We start from the raw sequence: 22,243 nt of genomic DNA, 5'->3' as shown, positions 1-22,243 counted from the left end.
AATTTTATGTTAACCATTTTTAAGTGTATAGTTCAGTGGCATTAAGTACATTCATACTGGGGCACCTGGGTGTCTCAGTTCATTAAGCATCCGAATTCGGCTCACGTCACTATCTCATGGTTTGTTAGTTTGAGCCCCACATCGGGCTCTCTGCTGTCAGCACAAAGCTCACGCCAGAACCTCTGCCCCCTGCCCCATTCTCTGCCTCTCCCCTGCTCATATTCTCTCTCTCTCTAAACTAAATGAACATTTTTTACAATCTTGAAAAGTACATTCATACAGTTATACAACCTTCGCTACTATCTGTCTTCCCAAATTGAAACTCTGTACCCATTAAACAACAATTCCCCGGGGCCCTTGGCTGGCTCAGTAAATAGAGCATGCAATTCTTTCTTTTTTTTGTTTTTAAGTTTATTTATTTATTTTGACAGAGAGAGTGGGGAAGGGGCAGAAAGAGAATCCCAAGCAGGCTCCATACTGTCAGCTCAGAGCCCCATGCGGGGCTCTAACTCATGAACTGCAAAATCATGACCTGACCTGAAATCAAGAGTTGGACGCTCAACCACTAAGCCATCCAGGCTCCCCAGAGTGCCTGACTCTTGATCTCAGGGCTATGAGTTCAAGCCCTATGTTAGGCATAGAGATTATTAAAAAAAAAAAAAAAGGAAGGAAGGAAGGAAGGAAGGAAGGAAGGAAGGAAGGAAGGAAGGAAGGAAGAGAAAGAAAGAAAGAAAGAAAGAAAGAAAGAAAAGAAAGAAAGAAAGAAAGAAAGAAAGAAAGAAAGGAAGAAAGAAAGAAAGAAAGAAAGAAAGAAAAAGAAATTCCCATTTCTGTCTCTATAAACTTAAATAATTTAGGTACTTCATATAAGTGGAATCATACAGTATTTGACCTTTTGTGACTGGCTTATTTCACTTGATATAATGTCTTCAAGTTTCATCCATATTGCAGTTTATGTCAGAATTTCCTCCTTTTTAATGGTGACTAATATTCCATTTTGTTTGTACATTCATCCATCAATGGACACTTGGGTTTTTTTCACCACTGCATGTCTTCTGATGGAGGAGAAGAGAAGACGGTATTAGGCATCCATCCACAAGCAGGAGATATTGTAGAACCTGTACTTCCCTCTAGGAGATTGATTCTAGCCTAGTGTTTACATTAGATAGCATACCAAGGCATTTGTATAAGGAATAAGCCCTATCTCTGGATGCTCTAAGTTAAGGCCAAAAGAATGGCCTCAAATTAGGGAAAAATTACTTCTAGTTCACTGCCAAAAATTATGGAACTTGGTACATAGTAGGTACTCCATATATGTTGGAATGCATGCTTAAATTCAGATGTACCACTTTGCATAAATTGCCAAAAACTGGAAACACACCAAATAGAATGGATAAAAAAACTGTAGGGGCGCCTGGGTGGCGCAGTCGGTTAAGTGGCCGACTTCAGCCAGGTCACGATCTCGCGTCTGTGAGTTCGAGCCCCGCGTCGGGCTGGGCTCTGTGCTGACAGCTCGGAGCCTGGAGCCTGTTTCCAATTCTGTGTCTCCCTCTCTCTCTGCCCCTCCCCTGTTCATGCTCTGTGTCTCTCTGTCCCAAAAATAAATAAAAAACATTGAAAAAAAATTAAAAAAAAAAAAAAAACTGTAGTATAGGGGCGCCTGGGTGGCCCAGTCAGTTAAGCATCTGACTTCTGCTCAGGTCATGATTTCATGGTTCATGAGTTCAAGCCCTGCATCGGGCTCTGTGCTGACAGCTCAGAGCCTGGAACCTGCTTCAGATTCTGTGTCTCCCTCTCTGCCCCTCCCCCACTCATACTCTGTCTCTTTCTCTCAAAAATAAAAGAAAACATTTTAAAAAACTGTGGTATATTCACCTAACAGAATACTAATGGCAATAAAAGTGAGTTAACTACAGAATACAAAAACATAGACAAATCTAAAAGAGAGAAGCCATATATAATAGAATGCGTACTGCATGATTCCATTTTTGAAGTTCAAAACAAGCATAATTAAACTGTTTCTGTTTGAGGATGCATAAATAGATAGTAATGTTGTGAAAGAAAGAAAGAAAGAAAGAAAAGAAAGAAAGAAAGAAAGAAAGAAAGAAAGAAAGAAAGAAAGAAAGAAAGAAAGGAAAGAAAGAAAGAAAGAAAAAGAAAAGAAAGAAAGAAAGAAAGAAAGAAAGAAAGAAAGAAAGAAAGAAAGAAAGAAAGAAAGAAAGAAAGAGAAAGAAAAGAAAAAAAGAAAGAAAGAAAGAAAGAAATCCCCTAAAAGTCAGAACAGTAATTAACACTGGGAAAAGGGGCTTACGACTGAGAAAGGGACATGTTGAGGGGAGAGAGGAAGGCTTCCAGGATGCTGAGAATAGTCTCTTCCTTGACCTGAGTGGAGGTTCTCTGGGTGTTCATTTTTATAACAGCTTGTTGTACTCTTTTTGTTGTTGTTATTGTTGTATATGGCTTTATTTGAAAATAGCACTGGGTTTTTTTGTTTATTTATTTTTTTAATTTACATTCAAGTTAGTTATCATATAGTGCAACAATGATTTTAGGAGTAGATTCCCCATTTAGCCCATCCTCCCTCCCACAACCCCTCCAGTAACCCTCTGTTTGTTCTCCGTATTTAAGAGTCTCTTATGTTTTGTCCCTCTCCTGTTTTTGTATTATTTTTGCTTCCCTTCCCTTATGTTCATCTGTTTTGTATCTTAAAGTCCTTATATGAGTGAAGTCATATGATACGTGTCTTTCTCTAATTTCGCTTAGCATAATACCCTCTAGTTCCATCCACGTAGTTGCGAATGGCAAAATTTCATTCTTTTTGATTGCCAAGTAATACTCCATTGTATATATATACCATATCTTCTTTATCCATTCATCCATTGATGGACATTTGGGCTCTTTCCATACTTTGGCTGTTGTTGATAGTGCTGCTATAAACATTGGGGTGCATGTGTCCCTTCAAAACAGCATACCTGTAGTTTGTTGTACTCTTATGTTTTACTCAGCTTTCTATATGGTCATCATATTCCACAATAAAAAGTTTTTTAACTTCTATTGTTCTAGGGAAATTATAAAAGATCATGTGACGTATTTATACATACAGTATTTTAGTTCTTAGTCTGATTGATAAAATGAGAAAGATACCATTGACCCGAGTTGGGAGAATACCAGGAAAGAACTATATATTGTCTATATTAAAGTTTCCTTATTACTGAGTTCCACATGTGGATTTCTGGGCCCTCTCTTTTGGGGAAATGGAAATTGGAATGGGAGCAGCACTAAGTAGAAGCCAGTCAACATCAGCAGTCCCTTTAAGGATCTGATGCTTCATTAAAAGGCATTCACCTTGATGTCTCCCCAGTGTTACCCACTTCTTAGAAACTATTCATTTCCATCACAGCGTGATGTGTGAGAAGTGGGAAATGGGCAAAGAGGACAAATCCTCCACCCTGTAAGGAGACTCCCTTGGGCCTAGTTATACAACTACTCTCTCTTGAGCCATCAGAGAAAGTCCCATCAGAGATCAGCAAATCTTGGAGCAGCTTTTGAAAAGAGCTCCATTCAGAGAATTTCATCCGATTAAAGTTAAGTGGCAAATTGCTTCGTTAGTAGCTTTTAGATTGACATAATGAACAGCTTCCCAATTGCTTGGGTTCTGCTAAATCCTGAAACCGTTCCCCTGCATATCACTGACTTTGGTGATTTTTTAATTGGCTTAAGCCTCAAAAAGCTTAGCTGGCCTAAGGGTAGATTATTAAAATGGACATCCTGATTCTAGTACAACTTGTTAAGATAACATGTAACAGATCAAGGGGCTAGAGCTCATTTAAGAAGTGTCATAATAGATATTGTGACTAATTGGAGGGCACAGTTAGAAATATTTTTAGTAAAGATGTCCAGCCATCACTGTAAACAGCTTCACGTCGGATTTTACACGGGAGGGGAAAGCAATTAGCCAGCTTGCCTTTTTCAGGGTAGAATTCTAGAGTTGTGTACCCTATACAAATTTGGCATTCTTTGACTAACTTATTCAGTTTCTGTTCTAGACATAGCATAGTTTTGTTTTGTTTTATTTTTTTAATCTATGTATTAAGAGAGAGAGCATATGCACACAAGTGAGGGAGAGGGGCAAAGGCAAGAGGGAGAGAGAGAATCTTAACCAGACTCCATGCTCAGCATGGAGCCTGACATGGGGCTTGATCTCACAACTGTGGGATCATGACCTGAGTCAAAATCAAGAGTCAGACGCTTAACCGACTGAGCCACCCAGGCACCTGAAACATAGCATAAACTTCTGATTTATAGACATGAATAACCACCTAGTGCTCTGCATTTTGTGCTGCTTTTTGTTACAGGTTCCTGCCTTATCTTGCTGTCTCTCTTCTTTCAGGGTCTGACATTTCAGGAAGTGGAAAACTTCTTTACCTTCCTAAAGAATATCAATGATGTGGACACTGCATTAAGCTTTTACCATATGGCCGGGGCATCTCTTGATAAAGGTAATGAAACCCAGAAGTTTTTTCTTGAAGGTATAAATATTGAATCTGTAATCTGTTAGGTGACTACCCCTCCTTAACTGTGACGTGTGAGTTTTTCTTGACATTGTTTTTGATTTGTTTTGTTTTGTTTTGTTTTGTTTTGTTGCCATTGGATGAGCCTTGCATTTCACCCTGAGCGACCAAGCTCAGCAAATGTATTTTCTTGTGCTAAAGGCCACAGTCAAGGCAGATGCCCATCTTTAGAGACTTTGGAACTTCTCTCACTGGAACCAGAGTCATGATATACATATTGTGAAACTAAAGTCAGCATGCGTTTCAACTCATTCTTTGGTGAGAAGCAATGGTTTGGTTTATTTCTTGTGTTAACTTGGGTTTTTTGGCTTTGTTTTTAAGATAAAATTGTGGCTCAGAATAGCACCCCCTGTTGGCTTACCTCCTACACAGTCAGTTCCAGTTAGTACAGGCAATGTGAGAGAGCAGGAGAAGTGAACACTACTTTTCCCCCAACATTTTATTATGAAAAATTTCAAACACTGGGGCTCCTGGGTGGCTCAGTCGGTTAAACATCCGACTTGGGTTCAGGTCATGATCTCACAATTTGAGTTCAAGCCCCACATTGGGCTGTGTGCTGACAGCTCGGAGGCTGGTTCAGATTCTGTGTCTCCCTCTCTCTGTGCCCCTCTCCCCCTCACACTGTCTCTCTCTCAAAAATAAATATTAAAATTGATTGAAGCTTGTTTTATGGGCCCCAGATATAGTCAGTTTTTTGAAGAACGTTTCAATACATTTGGAAAAAGTATATTCTGCACTTTTGAGTATAGTGTTGTAAAAATGTCAGGTCAAGGTGGTTGATAGTATTCAGATCTTCTAACTGACTTCTTTGTCTAGTTGCTCTTTCAGTTAGTGAGAGAAGGATGTTAAAATCTCCACATATCGTGCTTGCTTCCTCAGCACATATGCTAAAATTAGACCAATACAGAGAAGATTAGCGTGGCCCCTGTGCAAGATGACATGTAAATTCATGAAGCATAAGGAAGGAAGGAAGGAAGGAAGGAAGGAAGGAAGGAAGGAAGGAAGGGAGGGAGGAAGGAAGGGAGGGAGGGAGAAAGGAAGGGAGGAAGGAAGGAAGGAAGGAAGGAAGGAAGGAAGGAAGGAAGGAAGGAAGGAAGGAAGGAAGGAAAGGAAGGAAGGAAAGAAAAAAAAATCTCCACTGATAATGTGTGGATTTGTCCATTTTTCCTTTAAGTGATGTCAGTCTTTGCATCATGAATTTTGAGCTCTGGCATTAAGTGTACACACACATTGATTAGGATTATTATGCTTTCCTGATGAATCAATCCTATTATCATTAGAAATGTTCCCCCTTTATCTCTAGTAAGACTCCTTTTCTTGAAATTTGCTTTTTCTGATATTGGTATGATTGCTCCAGCTTTTTTTATGGTTATTATTTGCATGATACGTCTTCCTTTACGTTGCACTTAATCTGTTTCTTTAGAGTGCACCACTTCTAGACATATTGTTGGACCTCCTGGCCTTTTAGGTGTATATATCTCTTTGCGTTTTTTATCTTAATGGTTTCCCTAGAAATTATAACATTTCACGGTTCACTTAAAGTTAATATTGTGCCACTTCAAGTGAAACGTTAGGGGCGCCTGGGTGGCTCAGTTGGTTAAGTGTCCCAATTCTTGATTTCAGCTCATGTTGTGATCTCAGGGTCGTGAGGTGGTCGGGAGATTGAGCCCCACATCAGGCTCCGTGCTGGGCATGGAGACTGTGTGAGATTCTTTCTCTCCCTCTGCCCCTCCTCCGTTCATGCTTGCACCATGCGTTTGTGCATGCACTTTCTCTCTCTCAAAAAAAAAAAAAAAAAAAGGAACTTGCAATAATACTGTTCCATTTACCGTGGCCCTATGTTTCATGCTTTAGTTGTCATTTGTATTTCATCTGTGTATGTCATAATCCCTACAATACAACATGAGGATTTTTGCTTTGAACAGTTTTCTTTTAAGAAATTAGGAGACAAATAATCTTTTATACTTATCCACTTTTACCATTTACTCATATTTACCACTTTGAGTATTTTTCATTTATTCCTGAGTATCTAAATGTTTATCTGATACCACTTCTTATCAGTATGAAGAACTTATTTAGTCTTTCCTTGTGGTACAGATCTACTAACAATGAATTCTCTTAGATTTGGTTGATCTGACAATGTCTTTATTTCACTGTTGGGTACTACAATGTGTAAGTTTTAAACCTCTCCAAAACACTGACTGAGGTTTTATAAACACAGTCTTGCTTATTTGGCACTTTTTGGTGGATTCCTTAAGATTTTCTAATATAAGATGATGCCATCTGCAAATGGAGATTATTTTACTTCTTCCTTTCCAAACTGAATGCTTTTACTTCATTTTCTTAATCCACAGCTTTTTTTGTTTGTTTATTTTATTTTTTGAGAGAGAGACCAGGCACAAGGTGGGGGAGGAGCAGAGAGAGAGAGGGAGACACAGAATCCGAGACAAGCTCCAGGCTGTGAACTGTAAGCACAGAACCCGATGCAGGGCTTGAATTCACGAACCCCGAGATCATGACCTGAGCCAAAGTTGGATGCTTAACCAACTGAGCCACTCAGGCTCCCCATAATCCACAGCTTTTTTGAAAAACAGTTGCTTATTTGCTTTTTTGTTTATTTAAAATAATACCTCTTCTGACTTTTGTAGAATCACTTGAAAAAAATTAATGATATCACGGAGGTTATGTATGTATGTGTAATATCACAGGGTTATTTCTCTAGAATAGCTTTGGTTGTATTGCTCTGTTTCACAAAACGGATTGGACAGCATCTGACTACCCAAAGATATAAGACTTAAAGTGATCACTTATTGTAAAATAAAAATTAATAAGTTCCTCTTTATATTTGCATGCCTTTTTTGAAGAGCTCAACTAAAGACAGTAGAATTGCTTTAAAGAACAGTTATCTAGGATGAATCACTGTCTGTGTTAAAATTACATGGTATATAAAATAGAATGATTCAAAGTAGTGGTGGCAAAGGAAAGTTCATCCTAGTGGTTAAAAAAAAAAATAGTGTTTCTTTCAGATGACTTCAGGCCATTTCCTGGGATGTTTAGTCTCCATATAATCCATGCCTCATTATCCTTGCTATTTAATAGAGGCAGTATTACAAATTATACAGTCACATCTAATATCCAGATATATGTTTGGCTTTGAGATGTATGATATTTAGCATTTGTTTTGACTTCTTGGTTTGTTTTATCTATGTAACTTTGGATCCCTGAGTGCAAAACGATAGCTATCTAGGAGAAATTGGCCTAGATTCATACTAAGTAGCAGGGAGAAGCCAAGTGAATTCATTTCCTAGGGCTGCCATAACAAATTACCACAAACATGGGGATTTTAAAAACAGAAATTTACTCTCCCACAGTTCTGAAGGCCACAAATCCAAAGTCAAGATGTTAGCAGAGCCATGTTCCCTCTGAAGGCTCTAGGGGAGAGTCCTTCCTTGCCTTTTCTGGTTCATTGCGGTTCTGGTCACTCCTTGGCTTGTCTTCACATAGCCTTCCCCTCCTTCTCCTTCCATATCTTTCTTTTGTATATCTCTTGAAAGGGCACTTGTCATTGGATTTAGGGCCCACTTGGGTAATTCTTAGCCCAGATCTCATCTCAAGATCTTTAATTTAATTACGTCTACAAAGACCCTCCTTCCAAACAGAGTCACATTCACAGATTCTAGGGGTTAAGATGTGGACATATCTTTTAGGGGGTCACCATTCAACCCACTGTAACTACCAAGAACTAAATATCACCCATATGTAGTCCACAAAGTAAAAACAAAATGGTTGGGGTCGGGGGTGGGGGGGGGGTGGGCAATGAATTTAAATTACTTTGAGAATATTTGTATTGTCTGTTTGAAAGCTTAAATTTTTTTAGAAACCTAATTATGCTGTTTACCTGGGTAACTTCTATTTAGCTTTCAAGTCTCAATTCAAATGTCACTTCCTCAGAGAGGCCTTCCCTAACTACTCCACATAAATTATAAACACTAACTATATTGTCTGTTGTTCTTATAATTTAAAAAAAAAAAAGAGGCATTAGCCTAAAATCTTCTGCCTTTACTATTATCATCAATTCCTATCCATAAATTATGGACAAAGGCTTTAATTTCCACAAATATGGCTAATCAGACAGAGCAGAGACCACTAACAACATTTTATATGATAGGTGCTCAATAAATACTTACTGAGTTATTCACCACCTATCCAGAAGCTAAAAAAAAAAAAAACTGCATTATTCTTGGTTTCTTGCTCTCTCTCCCCCGCATTCATTTTTTCACTAAATCTTTGTCTCTCTACTTCCAAAGCATATCCTGCCTCTGACTCCATTTCTCCATCTCCCCTGCTAAAGCCCTAGTCTGTCTATCCAGGCTGACAGGGTTCCATATGTCATGGCCCTTGTATACTCTCTGAGTCCATCAAATACCACTTTCTTCTCAGTTCACTCCCCTCCACATTGTTCTTTGTTTATTTTCTAAATATACCAAGTTCATTCCCACCCGAAGCCCTTTGTTATAGCTGTTCCTTCACCTCAAGTGCTCTTTCCCATGATCTCTGTGTCTTTGGGCCCCTGTGATTCAGTTTTCATATAACTCACTTTCTTCCCATTCTAAAGTAACTCCATCAGGCTGTGTCATAGTAATTGTCACTACTTGATATTTTCTCATGTGTTTATGTGTTTTATTATCTGACTCTGCTTATTAGCATGCTTATCTGTCTTGTTCATGGATATATTCCCTGTGCCTAGGACAATACCTGGGATTACAGTATACATTTTACACATATTTGACCAATAAATGAATAAGTTAATAAACATATTGATGGATATAAATAAGACATTGGATCTTGAGCCAATAAACCCTCAACTTTCACAATAGACCCAGAGAGCAGACTCATGCTATGAATTCATTTTGTTCTTCTGTAATCCCTATCTTTTAGATTTGGCATATATTTCACCTTCTTGGACACCTAAAGGGGTGATATCAGTCATGTTAACTGTTTATGTACCAGCACGTGCATGGAAAGACCAGTGTGTGTTCAGCCATCCTTGCCAAGTGCCCTCACCCTGCCAGATGTGCCTGTCCTCAGTAGCCTTTCCTTGTACTTTCCCCTTTGCTTTCAAACCTTCCTAATCCTGGCAGTCCTACTAGTGATGTTTCCACTGGTTTGAGCTCTACCCGAATTCTCCCTCTGCAGAATCATGTGATTTTACTGCTAAGTCGAAACTTGGAAGAAGGGTAGAAAAGTGTCATGGTTAAGAACACAGGTTCTGAAGTCATATTGTCTGGGTTTTAAGCTCAGCTCCATCATTAAGCTAGCTGAGTTGCTCTGGGCATTTTCTAAATTCAGTCTCTATGTTTTTAAAATCAGGATAATGACACCTACCTCATAGGTTATTAAACTTGTACCTATCGTGCAGTGTCTGTTTAATAAATGTCAGCTGCTTTCATTATGAAGTTGATGTAAACCAGTTAGGTGTGGTTCGTCCACTTGTTCAACTAGCAGCACAGATACTGTGCTGGGTTCTACCCTCGAGAAGCTCGCAGTTTTGTAGAGGAGAACGATAAGTATACAAGCTTTGCCAGTTTGGTGTGATAAGTCATGATTAGCCATAAGATTGAACGTGGATACTTTCAATACTTTCCCCACCATACCAGGAGTGGGGAAAGAGTGGGTCAGGGGTAGAGACAGGATACTTTGGTCTGCCTGCGGCTCATAGTCTCAGCTGCCTTCATTTTTTCCCAAAAGGTTAGGACCTTCAGAAATTGGCACCTTTTAGAGGCCCTGGCACTGTCTCTTCCTTGGCTATTTTAGAGCTTGCAACCCTGTCTTTAGACATAATTTAGCACAGAATTTCCCAAACAGCATTGTGAAGAACACTATTTACTGCAATATGTTAATGGTTCTGTGGGTTTAAAAAAAAAAAAGTTCCATGGTTCAAGTAAGTTTGGAGAATGCAGAATTTCTTCCTGCAGCACTACTCCTGCCAACTCTTTAATATGCTAATGTGCATTATTAATCTCCAAGAGAGCCACATAGTTCCCAAACTTGATTTGCTCCAAAATGTCTTTTAACAACTTGCAGAGCTAATGGGCTTCAGAGCAGTTTGAGAACCCAGGCGGGTGGCAGCTACAGATTCACAACATGACGGCACGATCCAATCCCTCCAGAGTAAAAATAAGTAATTTCATTGAGGCTCTTCCTTTAGTTCTGCGTGGCCCATGTGGGAATAACACCTCCCAGGCAAGTGTGAAATGTCCTTGGTGAATTCTGACCATTTGAAGAAAGAACCTTTTTCCATGAAATAGTGTGTGTCTCCACAATAGGTCATCTCTTGTTTAGCACTTAAGAGGAAGTGGTTCTGTTGCTTATTCGTGCACATACTGGGCGTAAAATTAGATATATAACCTCTCAGAGTGCTGTCTGAATGATTTACCTACTCTGCTGAAGAAGGTAATGAAAAACTGAACACAACTTCTTCCCTGATGACATCCTCTGATGGAAAAGTTAGAAATTGAATTGGAGCCCTAGAATGAGCTATGGTTTGTATAACGTCAAATATTCTTACTTTTGGTGTGCCTGGCTGGCTCAGTGGGTGGAGCGCGTGACTCTTGACCTCAGGGTCATGAGTTCAAACCCCGTGTTGGGTGTGAAGCCTACTTAATAAAAAAAAAAAAAAGAGAGAGAGAGAGAATATTCTAACTCTTGCCAGGAGAATAAAAGGTTTCCAGGTATGGCGAAACCCCATTATAGAGCACCTCAGGATATTATAGATTTGGTAAACCTAATCTATCTATACAGGGGTACAGTTGTGTCCCCTGTGTACTTTGAACTATAACACAGGAAAGTAATCACACAAATATAGTCCATGGGCTTTACTACTCATGCCCTACTTGGATTGAAAATCATAATTTATGACACGGTTGTCCTTTTTTTTTTTTTTAATTTTTTTAAGTTTATTTTTATTTATTTTGAGAGAGAGATAGAGAGCAAGCTGGGGAGGGGCAGAAGGAGGGAGATAGAATCCCAAGTAGGCTCCACACTGTCAGCACAGAGCCTGAGGCAGGGCTTGGACTCACAAACCATGAGATCGTGACCTGAGCCAAAGTCAAGATCAGACACTTAACCGACTGAGCCACCTAGGCACCCCCTTAATTTCTTTTAATTTTTCTTTTTTGAGAGAGAGAGTGTGAGTGACAGAGGGGCAGAGAGAGAGGGAGACAGAGGATCCCAAGTGAGCTTTCACTGAGAGGAGCGAGCCCAGGTCTCGAACCCACAAACCATGAGATCATGACCTGAGCCACAGTCAGACACTCAACCAACTGAACCACCCAGGTGTCCTGTCCTTAATTTTTAATAGTCATTCTATACATACATTTTACCTTATTGTCTGACAGCCAAGAGAATAACTAATAAAGCCTGTAGCATAATTCCTACAGGATGCTCTTTGCATCCCCAGGTATTTTTTTGAAGTATCAGTCATATCAAATGATCTCAGTTACCTTTATCTCCAAAGTGACCTGGATGGCATAGATGACCTTTAAGAATCTTTGTGGCTTTGATATTCTTTGAGCCTATTATTTTGAATGAGTAAAGGAATCTTAGTCTTTTGGTGTTTAGGTCCCTACTGGGTTGTTGGGGAAGTTAGAAATTAGTAATGGAGTAAATTCTAACACACAACAAACTCCTGTATTCTGAACAACTATCTTTAACAGATAAGTTGCCACTCTCTCCTGAGCCCTAAGAATCCTACAGCATTGTCATTTTGAGGACTACAAGGCCATCACACATCTGGAACACTAACAGCAACTATCATTTCATTGCAACTTCTGTCTGCCAGTCATAACTCTAAGTGCTTTTTGGACATTATCTCTCTTAATCCTTAAGACCTGAAAGGTAGTTGGTATTATCCCCCATTTTGTGGGTAAGGAAATATAAAATAAAGCGGCTTGCTCATTGTTACCCAGCTAAGGACATAGAGCCAGGATTCAAGCTCAGGCCTCTCTAATCCCAAAGTCTGTATATCCCTTCCACACCATCATGGTGTCTCTCAGTATTTCCCAAAATGCTGCTGGAATTTGAAACTCTTTGCTGAAACAGAACCCTGAAGGCAGTGAAGTTTCACCATTTTGAACCATCCTTTTAAGTAGCTTAGGAAACACAGGGTCTAGACTATTTATTTCCAGTTCCCTTTGACTAAGAGTAGAACACAGTCCTTTTGGTAAACTATGGCATTTTGGAGTCAATGCCCTTCTCTTGAATATGAAATGTGACATGACATTTTCCCCCTGCAGTTGTCTTGTCTGTTCAGGACCAGGCTCTGCAGACATCCTCTGACATCTGTAGTGCATCCCTTATAGTGACATAGACTCTTAGAGTCGTTGTCTAATCTAGCTTCTTACCCCACATAGGAATGTCTTCTAGACACAGGTGTTCTTCACCTTTCTAACCATACTACTCTTCATGAAGAAACCAACACACAGAAGCCTAAAGTCACTTAAATAAGGTCATGTAACAAGAAAACAGAAGAGGAAGACACGTGTGTGTATACTACACTGGCTGGTTCTCCACATTGAAACATAGGATATACAGATGTGGACCTCTCAGATTCTAATAACCACCTCTACTCATTGGTGTGGCAATGCTTTGTTACACTTTTAGACACTGTCCTAACATCTAGCATTTATCAACAGTTAAGTATATGCATGAAATTTGGAAGTATGAATATTGGCTTTAAACTCGAACTCAAGTTTGAGTCCCTGCTACTCATTAGCTTTGTGGCCTTGAACTTAAGTTCTCAAAGCCTCAGTTTCCTCATCTGTAGAATGGTGATAATAGAATATCACTTTGGGGCTATTGTGGCAATTAATGAGACAATACTGTATTAGTATACCAGATTGAAAGTACAACTGTACCTGGATGCCTGTTCTGGTTTTCAACCCCTCGATATTGTCTTTCTTCTGCCTGTTTATCTTATTAAGGAGCTTATAGACTGGAAACAATCTATCCCAATATCGGAACTGAGCAAAAAGTTATTAAACAAAAAAGAAAAAGGAGGCACCTGGGTGTCTCAGTCGGTTAAGCGACCGACTCTTGATTTTGGCTCGGGTAATGGTCTCACAGTTCATGAGTTGGAGCCCCGCGTTGGGCTCTGCACTGACAGCACAGAGCCTGCTTGGGATTCTCTCTCTCTCTGCCCCTCCCTTGCGTGTACATGCACATGCTCTCTCTCCCTCTCTCTCTCTCAAAATAAATAAATAAACTTTTAAAAATTAAAAAATAAATCTACTTTAAAAAAATAAAAAATAAAAAGATTACCCTAGGAACTCATGGGGCTTACTTTTGTTCTCTTAGGAAGTAGTATCTACTGCTTTTTTCAGTCACTTTTGAGATTCATATCAGTTTAGAAGTTATAAGTCATTAGCTTCTCCTAAGATTCATCATTCATCCCAAAATTCTTGAGACCATTGCTTTCAGCAGGCATTAATCTTACTTAAATTCTCTCTTCCTAGGAATATCTAACCCCTGTTAACATCTCTACTGTCCTCAGCATTCAAGGGGGAGTTTTCGCTAGACCATAAAATTTTGAGGACAATGAACCTTGTTTTCCACATCTTTGTGTCCTACTCTGATCCTAGAACAATTCTTTATCTATAGTAGATGTTCATTTAATGTTGAATAAACAGATGAATTAATTCTAATGGTCATATCCTGGACAGGATGCGGAAATGCTCTGTTAAAAGCCTAGTGTGATGGGGAGAGTGATAGAGAACTGTATCACCCTTCCATGTCATTCATTTTCTTGATCCCACGGTCAAGTCACTTCTCTGACCCTCAGGTTAGAGTGATACTAAGTATCTCCAAAAGTTCTTCCAGATTTGAAATTCTTGCACTCTAATTAAATCAGTTTTTTACTGAATGTAGTAATGTTTTAATGGACATGTTATAGCCTAAAGTTATATCCAAATTTGTGTGAAAATGAACTAACATAATTATCAGTCACATTGGAAATCAGAGCAGTGCTGTTCAATTCCCAAAAGCAGCGTGGCAGTTTTAATTTATTTTCTTGTTAAGAAATTTAAAACTTAATTAGGCTTTGGCCAGTGTATCTAAAGATCTAATTTGTGGAACTTGGTATAGTAGTTGCAGAAGAGTGATAGTTCTGTAAAAGGTCCCTAAAATGAGCACAGCTGGATATGAAGTATGATTCCAGGAACCTCAGAAGGACATTCCCAACCATAAATACCTTCTCCACTTCGCTTTCGTGCTGCATAACACAATAATACAAATTTAGCAGCTTAAAACAACACCTATTCATTACCTCAGTTTCTATGAGTCAGAGTCTGGGCACAGCACAGCTGGCTTCCCCGCTCGGGTCCTAACAAGGTTTCAAGTGTAACAGGTGCCAGAAGGGCTGTGTTCTCATCTGCTGGTCAGGGCCCTCTTCTACACTTTTTTAGGTTCTTGGCAGAATTCAGTTTCTTTCGGTTGTAGGACTTTTCCTTGCTGGCTGCCAGCTGGGGATCACTCTCAGGGGGCCGCTGCAGTTCCTTGCCCTGTGACCCCCTCCCCTCACAACATGGCAGCTCACTTCTACACAGCCAGCAAGAGACTCTATTTCCCCAGTGTGCTGAATTGCATTCTTTTATTATATAATTGTAATCTTGGGAGTGACCATCCCATTACCTTTTCTATATAAAGTAAGTTAATCCCACAAGTGGTATCCCATTATATTTATAGATCCTGCTCTCATTCAAGGAGAGGAGATTAGAGAGGATATATATATACCAGACGGTGGGCATGTTGAGGACTGTCTCAGAATTCTGCCCACCACACCAGCCGTAATTCCAGAAATTCACACCTTTACGTTCATTCTTTGAAGACTTCTGAAGATCTGGACATTTTAACTGATTTAAGCCATGTTATCTAAAAAATAACATGGCAGCCATAAAATTTTAGTGTGAGAAGGGAGCTTGGAAATCATTTAAACCCTTCCTTTGGGGGCACCTGGGTGGCCCAGTCGGTTAAGTGTCTGGCTTTTGGTTTCAGTCCAGGTTACAATCTCATGGTTCAGTTCATGAGTTCAAGACCCTCGTGCAGAGCCTGCCTGGAATTCTCTCCCACTCTCTCCCCCCCCCCCCCCCCCGCACATGCTCTCTCTCAAAATAAATAAATAAACTTTTAAAAAGTATATAAATAAATCCTTCCTTTATTGTTATCTCTTCATTTACACATGAAGGAAATGGCTTGCTCAGATCACAGCTAGTGTGACACAAAACTGAGAGCAGAGATTCAGGTTCACTGACTTTCATACCATTGTTCTCTTTGGTACATGGCACCCACTGCTGGAGAAACCTAGAGAATTTTGTAGGAGACTCAGTGCTTATATGTGAAACTGGAAATAGGGAAAAGTTCACAGCAAACCATATGAGAGAACATCCTCCAGACAGGCGTAGCATAAAAGCAGGAGTAGGAATGTCACAAAGATGTGTGGGGAACAGGTTATGTGGAAAAAAGCTCCTATTTTATAAATTCTCTTAAAGTTTGTGGGAGGCAAGCCCTGCGCTTCAGCTCATCATTGCATTTTGTGAAAAACATTTATATGTGAAGAGGAATGTTGGCCAGGATTCCATTCATTTAAGACAAAGTCATCAGTGTTTAAAATTATTCATGATGAAGGCAAGGAAGCTCAAGTTCTGAAAGAAATATTTGCTTTATGAGGCAGTTTCTCTGCAGAGACCTCATTTATCTTCCCAAATTTAAAGTCACTTAGCAATTCTAAAGATTGATTCTGACTTAACTACATTACTTTGAATATATTGTGACTTAGTAAAATTATATAAGTGCCCCAAGGAGGAAGAGCACTGCTCTGGGGATTCATGATTACCAGTGGGAGAAAGAGGAGTGTGGGGATAGGATAAACTGCCCCAAATCCACATAAATAGATGAGTAAGGACAAAATGGGCCAACATTCCATCCCACTGGGAAAAGAATCAGAAAGAAATTCCACCAACTAGGGAAGTATAGAGACTAGTATTTATTGCAAGCCCTGCTTTTGGGGGGACTTTAAGGGTTGCTGCCCTTAGAAGCCTCTGAAGCTTTCATAAAGCACTTGTAAAGGTGGACAGTATTTTGCCTTTTATATAATTTCAGCAAGCCAAATTAAAAAAAATATTTTTTTAATGTTTATTCATCTTTGAGAGAGAGAGAGAGAAAGACAGAGGGTGAGTGGGGGAGGGGCAGAGAAAGAGGGAAACACCGAATCTGAAGCAGGCTCCAGGCTTCGAGCTGTCAGCACAGAGCCCAACACGGGGCTCGAACTCACGAACTGTGAGATCATGACCTGAGCCGCAGTTGAACGCTTACCCGACTGAGCCACTCAAGTGCCCCTCAGCAAGCCGAATTTTAAATATATCAGTTGCTCTGTCTTTAGCTATCAGAGATCCAGACTCTGTTGAAGCTGACGACTATGGTCCACCAAGGAAGTAACTTTGTAAGCGGAAGGGGAATAAAAGGTGCCTCCACCTCAAGATGGAGGTTAGGATAAATTAGGCACTGGTTAAATGAACGATGTATCCCATCGGTAGAGTACTGTGCAGCTGTTAAAAAAGAAACTGTGTCTGTACTGGTATGGAATTCTTTCTAAGATACGTTGTTAAACGAGAAAAGCAAAACCATATATTTAGTATACTACCGTTTTGGGAGGAAGAAATTAAAAATGAATATTTGATTTTATATCCATATTTCTGGGAAAACTAAAGATATTGGTTGCCTCTGGACAGCTAGGTAAATGTATTACCTAATGAAAAGTGACTTTTTCAAATAGAAAGAATGAAACTTTAAAGAGTCAAAGAGGCAAAAGCAAGTGAATATGGGAAATTGGTCTCCAAATAAGAACTGGCTTTGGTTATACAGGTTTCCTTGCAAACAGCCTTGACTCGCCCTCTGTAAAATCTGTCGTGATGTTCTCACCACCCTCTATGCTTTCTGTTCTAGCTCCCTAGTCAGGTGTTAGCATCCCTTCATGCTTTCAGTACTTTATTCAGACTGACTTCCCCACCTCCCACCCCACATCACCCACTGCCACACGTGCACAAGTCTGGAGAGTCGTCTCTTTAATCCTTTAGAATTAAAAATGTACCTCCTCCCAAATATACACTATTCGACTGTAATCCATGTGTCTATCAATATGTCTGATATTTTTCCTATTCACTTCTCAATCTTAATGATATATACGGTCTCCACTACTAAACTGGGTGTGTCAGCTGAAATCCCTACCTAACGGTGCTGGTAGAAATGCTTGCCTTTTGTGGACAAAATATGATGAGGATTTTTGACGAAGCCAGATACAATAATGGGTAATGGCAATAAACCTTACTGTAAAGCAGTTGGTACTAGATTAAGCATGTAAGCCCATTGAAGCAGTCGTCTGGGCTGATGCTCTGAGGTTCAGAAAACCTGACTGTGGGCTTTCTCTGTGTTATGTGCTCGTATTCAGGAGCCAAGACCACCAGCAGCACCTCTGGCGACTGGGCGACCTGAGCACGCAGAGGGGGTCAGCCTGCCTGCAGCTTCAGAGCACCATGCAGGACAGGGAACTGTTACCATGGTCATTATTAGTGTGCCGCATTGCTCTTGGCTCCTTAAATTGCTAGTTCCCTTGAATGCTGTCCTTCCCGCCTCCCCTGCCCTCTAGAATCAGGTTGAAATGTGTATGTTGTATTAGCCAAAGTTATCTTGGAAGAAGATACAAAATAAAGGACAAGTGTCTTTAAGGGAAAACCCTTCCCCCTATCGCCACCCCGAACCCCAAAGCCATCTAGGGACTGACTTAAGAAACTAAGGCATCTGTATCATCATCCTTTCCAGGGCTGAAGCAGAAATGTCTCCTCCCCTCACTTAACCTTGGCAGTCGCAAGCCAGCGTTTCATTTTCTCTGCTGCAGTCCAGGAAGGCAGGAATAATCACATGGCCACACAGCTAGAGACTGTCAGCCCAACTTGGCGTATCACCTTTCCAAACACCTTTGCAATTAGGAAGAGACAGGCAGCTCCTAACTGGGTCACGCTCTTCATAGCTGTATCTGTGCATTAGAGGCGACCGTGGGGAAGAACTCCCAGGGCTGCCTCTGTTGTACATGTTTTTCGTTGGGTTGCAGTTTAATAAACCTTTTAAGTTGTCCCTGAAATCGTCAGTGTAAGTTCCAAGGGAATGCTCATGTCTTCCAACATGTAGGGCAATCAGAGCTGTGATCAAACTATAATGCTGACTCCTCACACCCCCCAGCTATTCAGTTATTCACCCCCACCCGCTAGGACTGAGCACTGTCCAGTTCAGCATTTCTTTCATCTGAGTTGTCTCTGTTCGTTAGGGTGACACGTTCATGGGGGAACTAGTATTGTCCACATAAGGGTTCAAGTAGACCCAGTGTGTATAGGGAAAATATCATCGGGCTGTAAGTCAAGAGACCTAGATTCTAGACCTAGTTCTGCTGCCAGCTAGCTGTGTGACCCTGGGCGGGTTTTTAACTTCTCTAGATTTCACACTTTTCTCTGAGGCTTCCTCCAGTTCTACGATTATCTGATTCCAAGTGGGTATCTGGGCCCTTATCCCTCCAGAACTCTCCCTTCTTCTGTTTGACTGTTGTGGTAAATAATTTTATGTAATGTAGCTTCTGACGTTATAGTCACACAGACTCAGCATATGTTCTTTCTACTGTTGAATTGTCCAGTTATGGACCATACCAGAGAGTAAACTGGGGACCTGGCACAACTCGGATTCTGCCTGGACTTTCCAAAAGGCTGAAGGATACCCCGTTTTTGAGAGCCAGTTGAGCCCACTTCTGCCCTATCCCAACCTAGTAGAAATCACCCAATCTCAAGTCCATCTGCTGTTCAGGCAGCCGGGCCACACTTGTTCCACATTTGGAAACATAGACCTTCTCCAGGGTGAGTTCATGTTCCATGTAGACATCTTTCAGATTAGAAACTAGAATCCCAGCCATCAATCAATTAGCATCATCACACGAGAGAGACCCAGATTCCAATACCAATACCTGGTCTACATGGGGCGGTCAGACCTGGGCGGGGCGCTGGGGGTGGGGAGATGTTCTGCTTGCTGTGATTTAATTATGACTTCCTGGTTCGGGGATGTGGAAGCAAATATGAATAAGCCAACTCTCAGGACCAGCTGTCAAGCACATGGCTTGTAATCTGCTGTCACCCTGCTTGTCCCAAGAGCTCTCAGTTTGACCGTTCACCAGCTAGTCAAGTATTTGTTTCCTCCACTGCTCTGATTCACACCCCTGGGACCTGAGGGTCTTGGATGGGGAAAGGGCACCCCAGCTAGGTGGTTTGCTGGCTGCTAGCATCCCAGTGGTTTGAGTTACAGTGACTCAGCAGCCCTGGTTTTTCCCCCCTATAGGACAAATGGTGTCAGAGCCCTCTCCAAGTGAGATGGAATGTAATCTCTAACTGTTCTGTCAAGAGATGGCATTTGGAATGAGGCATTCCTGCTGATGGCCTCCCAAGGCCCCTATTCTACAACCACTTAGTACCTCTTTAATGAGTTTTTCACTAAAAATTGTCAAGAGTTCTCACTGACATCCTTGGATATTATTATTTTAGTTAATGGCTTATTTAGAGGAAAAGGCCTGTCTTCTTGGGGAGAAGGATGGGCACGTGAATATCAAGAGGACTCAACATTAGGCACTCTGCCCTGAGAGAATGGAAGGAACTGGGAAAGAGAAAAAGAGGCTAGTCATCAGTGATGATGGAAGTGTGGGATTGATGTGAAATGCAGGAAAAGGAATGGTTAATAAGCAAGTGCTCCTGTTTATCTAATACTAAACAGGTTTTGATCCATTTCTTAGAATACATTTCTCAGAACATACTGCAAAAGGTAATTCTCAGGCACAATTTGAGAGCATCCAGTTTCTTCTGATCTGATTCTGTGTCCACTGGGCAATCTTCTGAGGCGAATTGAGTTTCCTTCATAGATTTTCCAACTGACAAGCATAATAACCAGCTGTTATCATTTTAGTTCTCTTAACAGTTACTATTCTCGTGGTAAATTGGCCTGCTGATTTCTGTTCCTTCCCTGGGCAGTTTAGTTAGCGGGAATCAGTTCTTCCTGGGTCAGCAGGGAAAATCAAGTGTCTAGACCCACAAGGCGGAGTTTTTTTTAAAGCCTAGAAGTTCTTCAGTCATGCAGAGTTTCCACCTCCTCCTTGAGCAGTTAAACCACATCTCACGAACCTCCACTGAAATAGCTTCTGCTTCAGTCTTTCAGTTCCAAGGGACATTTGTTCCTCCTTCACCCTAACTCACATCCCGGTGCAAGATGAGAAAGCTGGCTCTTCCTGCCCTCCTGGGCAGCCGTCCCCCTCAAGCCAGAGGCTTTGAACACCAAGGTGTCGCCTACAGCTTTGTTCTAGCCTCCGTCACACAGATCCTCAGCTATCTGTATCCCTCCACCCCCATCCTCACCCTCAGATTCTAGAAAACACCAATAAACTGTTCTTTGCGCTGCTAACTCACCTCAGCCGTTATCTTGTGGCATCCCTTCATAAGAATATAAAACAATTCAATCTAAAGAGATCAGGCAGGGGTGCCTGGGTGGCTCAGTAGATTAAGCATCCAACTCTAGATTTTGGCTCAGGTCATGATCTCACGGTTTGTGAGTTCAAGCCCCGCTTCGGGCTCTGTGCTGACAGTGTGGAGCCTGCTTGGGATTCTCTCTCCCTCCCTCTGTTTCTGACCCTCCCTCTCTGTCCCTCCCCCACACTCACTCTCAAAATAAATAAACTTAAAAAACAAAATAAAGAGATCAGGTGACTTCATCAGGGTCACACAGCAAGGTGGTGGAGGAAGAGCTGGGACCAGAGCTCAGGTCTTGTGACTCGAAGCACAGTTTTCCTACCACATCCCCTTGCACCTCCGCATTGCTCTGGTATTTGTGTCTGCTGACCTTGGCATATACCTCCTGACATGGAGGTGACAGAGGAGAAGTGAAAGGTCAAATGCAGAAGAAAATTAAAGGAAAGAACTGAAGTTACAGGAGTGAAATCCGCAGAGAAGGCACACTGACTCTAGTTCAAGTTCACACTGCTTCTGGATCAATCTAATCTGACGTTTAGAGGGAACACTTCATTGCTAAGTGATAAGTAAAAATCCTTTTCTTTCCTCCAGGGTTTACCTCACTTAAGAGTGTGTCTGAAAAAAGGGTATGTCTATAAGCAATAGCAGTGTATATCCATGCCACTCGATCAGGTTTGAGGACAGATGGGAGAAAAAGGCAGTGGAAATGGCCTAGCCCTCCCTGGCTTGTTTTTCATGAGAACCCCACACGATAGCCAGTGTTTAACAGTAAATGTGTCAGAAAAAGAGAAAAGGGCAAGAGAGAAGAGATTTTCTGCTGAGGTCTGGAAGAAGAAAAACAAAAAAGGCTGAACTAGGGAGATAGGGGCCACTGTTATCCTGAGGGCACAGTTGGCAAAGGCAAAGTGGCCAGTGGAAAGCCTGGAGGGAGGAGGGGCCAGGAGCTCATCCGTGCAGGTACTTAGCTGTCAATCAGTAACCAAAGGATGAAGCCTTAGTGTACGGACACAAGCCTCCTTATTCCCCACCTCCCATTGTTTTGCTGCCTGCTTATTCCCCTGACTTTTTATCATC

General features: G+C 41.0%; 1 protein-coding gene and 1 non-coding gene across 7 annotated transcripts in view; both read left to right on the top strand.

The window, feature by feature from the left end:
* The window catches only part of MICU1 (mitochondrial calcium uptake 1), a 249,123-nt gene that overhangs the window by 220,246 nt on the left and 6,634 nt on the right, over positions 1-22,243 (top strand). For all 6 annotated transcript variants that reach the window (XM_058696654.1, XM_058696656.1, XM_058696655.1 and 3 more), the window contains one exon: positions 4,391-4,499. In XM_058696654.1, coding sequence (XP_058552637.1) covers positions 4,391-4,499 — 109 coding nt within the window. The remainder of the gene's footprint in view (positions 1-4,390; positions 4,500-22,243) is intronic.
* LOC131493735 (U6 spliceosomal RNA) lies at positions 5,435-5,540 on the top strand. Its single transcript, XR_009252828.1, has one exon. It is a non-coding gene; the product is annotated as a U6 spliceosomal RNA (small nuclear RNA).

This window comes from Neofelis nebulosa, chromosome 13 (assembly GCF_028018385.1).
Source record: "Neofelis nebulosa isolate mNeoNeb1 chromosome 13, mNeoNeb1.pri, whole genome shotgun sequence".
In the NCBI taxonomy this organism is placed as follows: Eukaryota; Metazoa; Chordata; class Mammalia; order Carnivora; family Felidae; genus Neofelis; species Neofelis nebulosa.
This window is presented reverse-complemented; position numbering and strand designations above follow the sequence as displayed.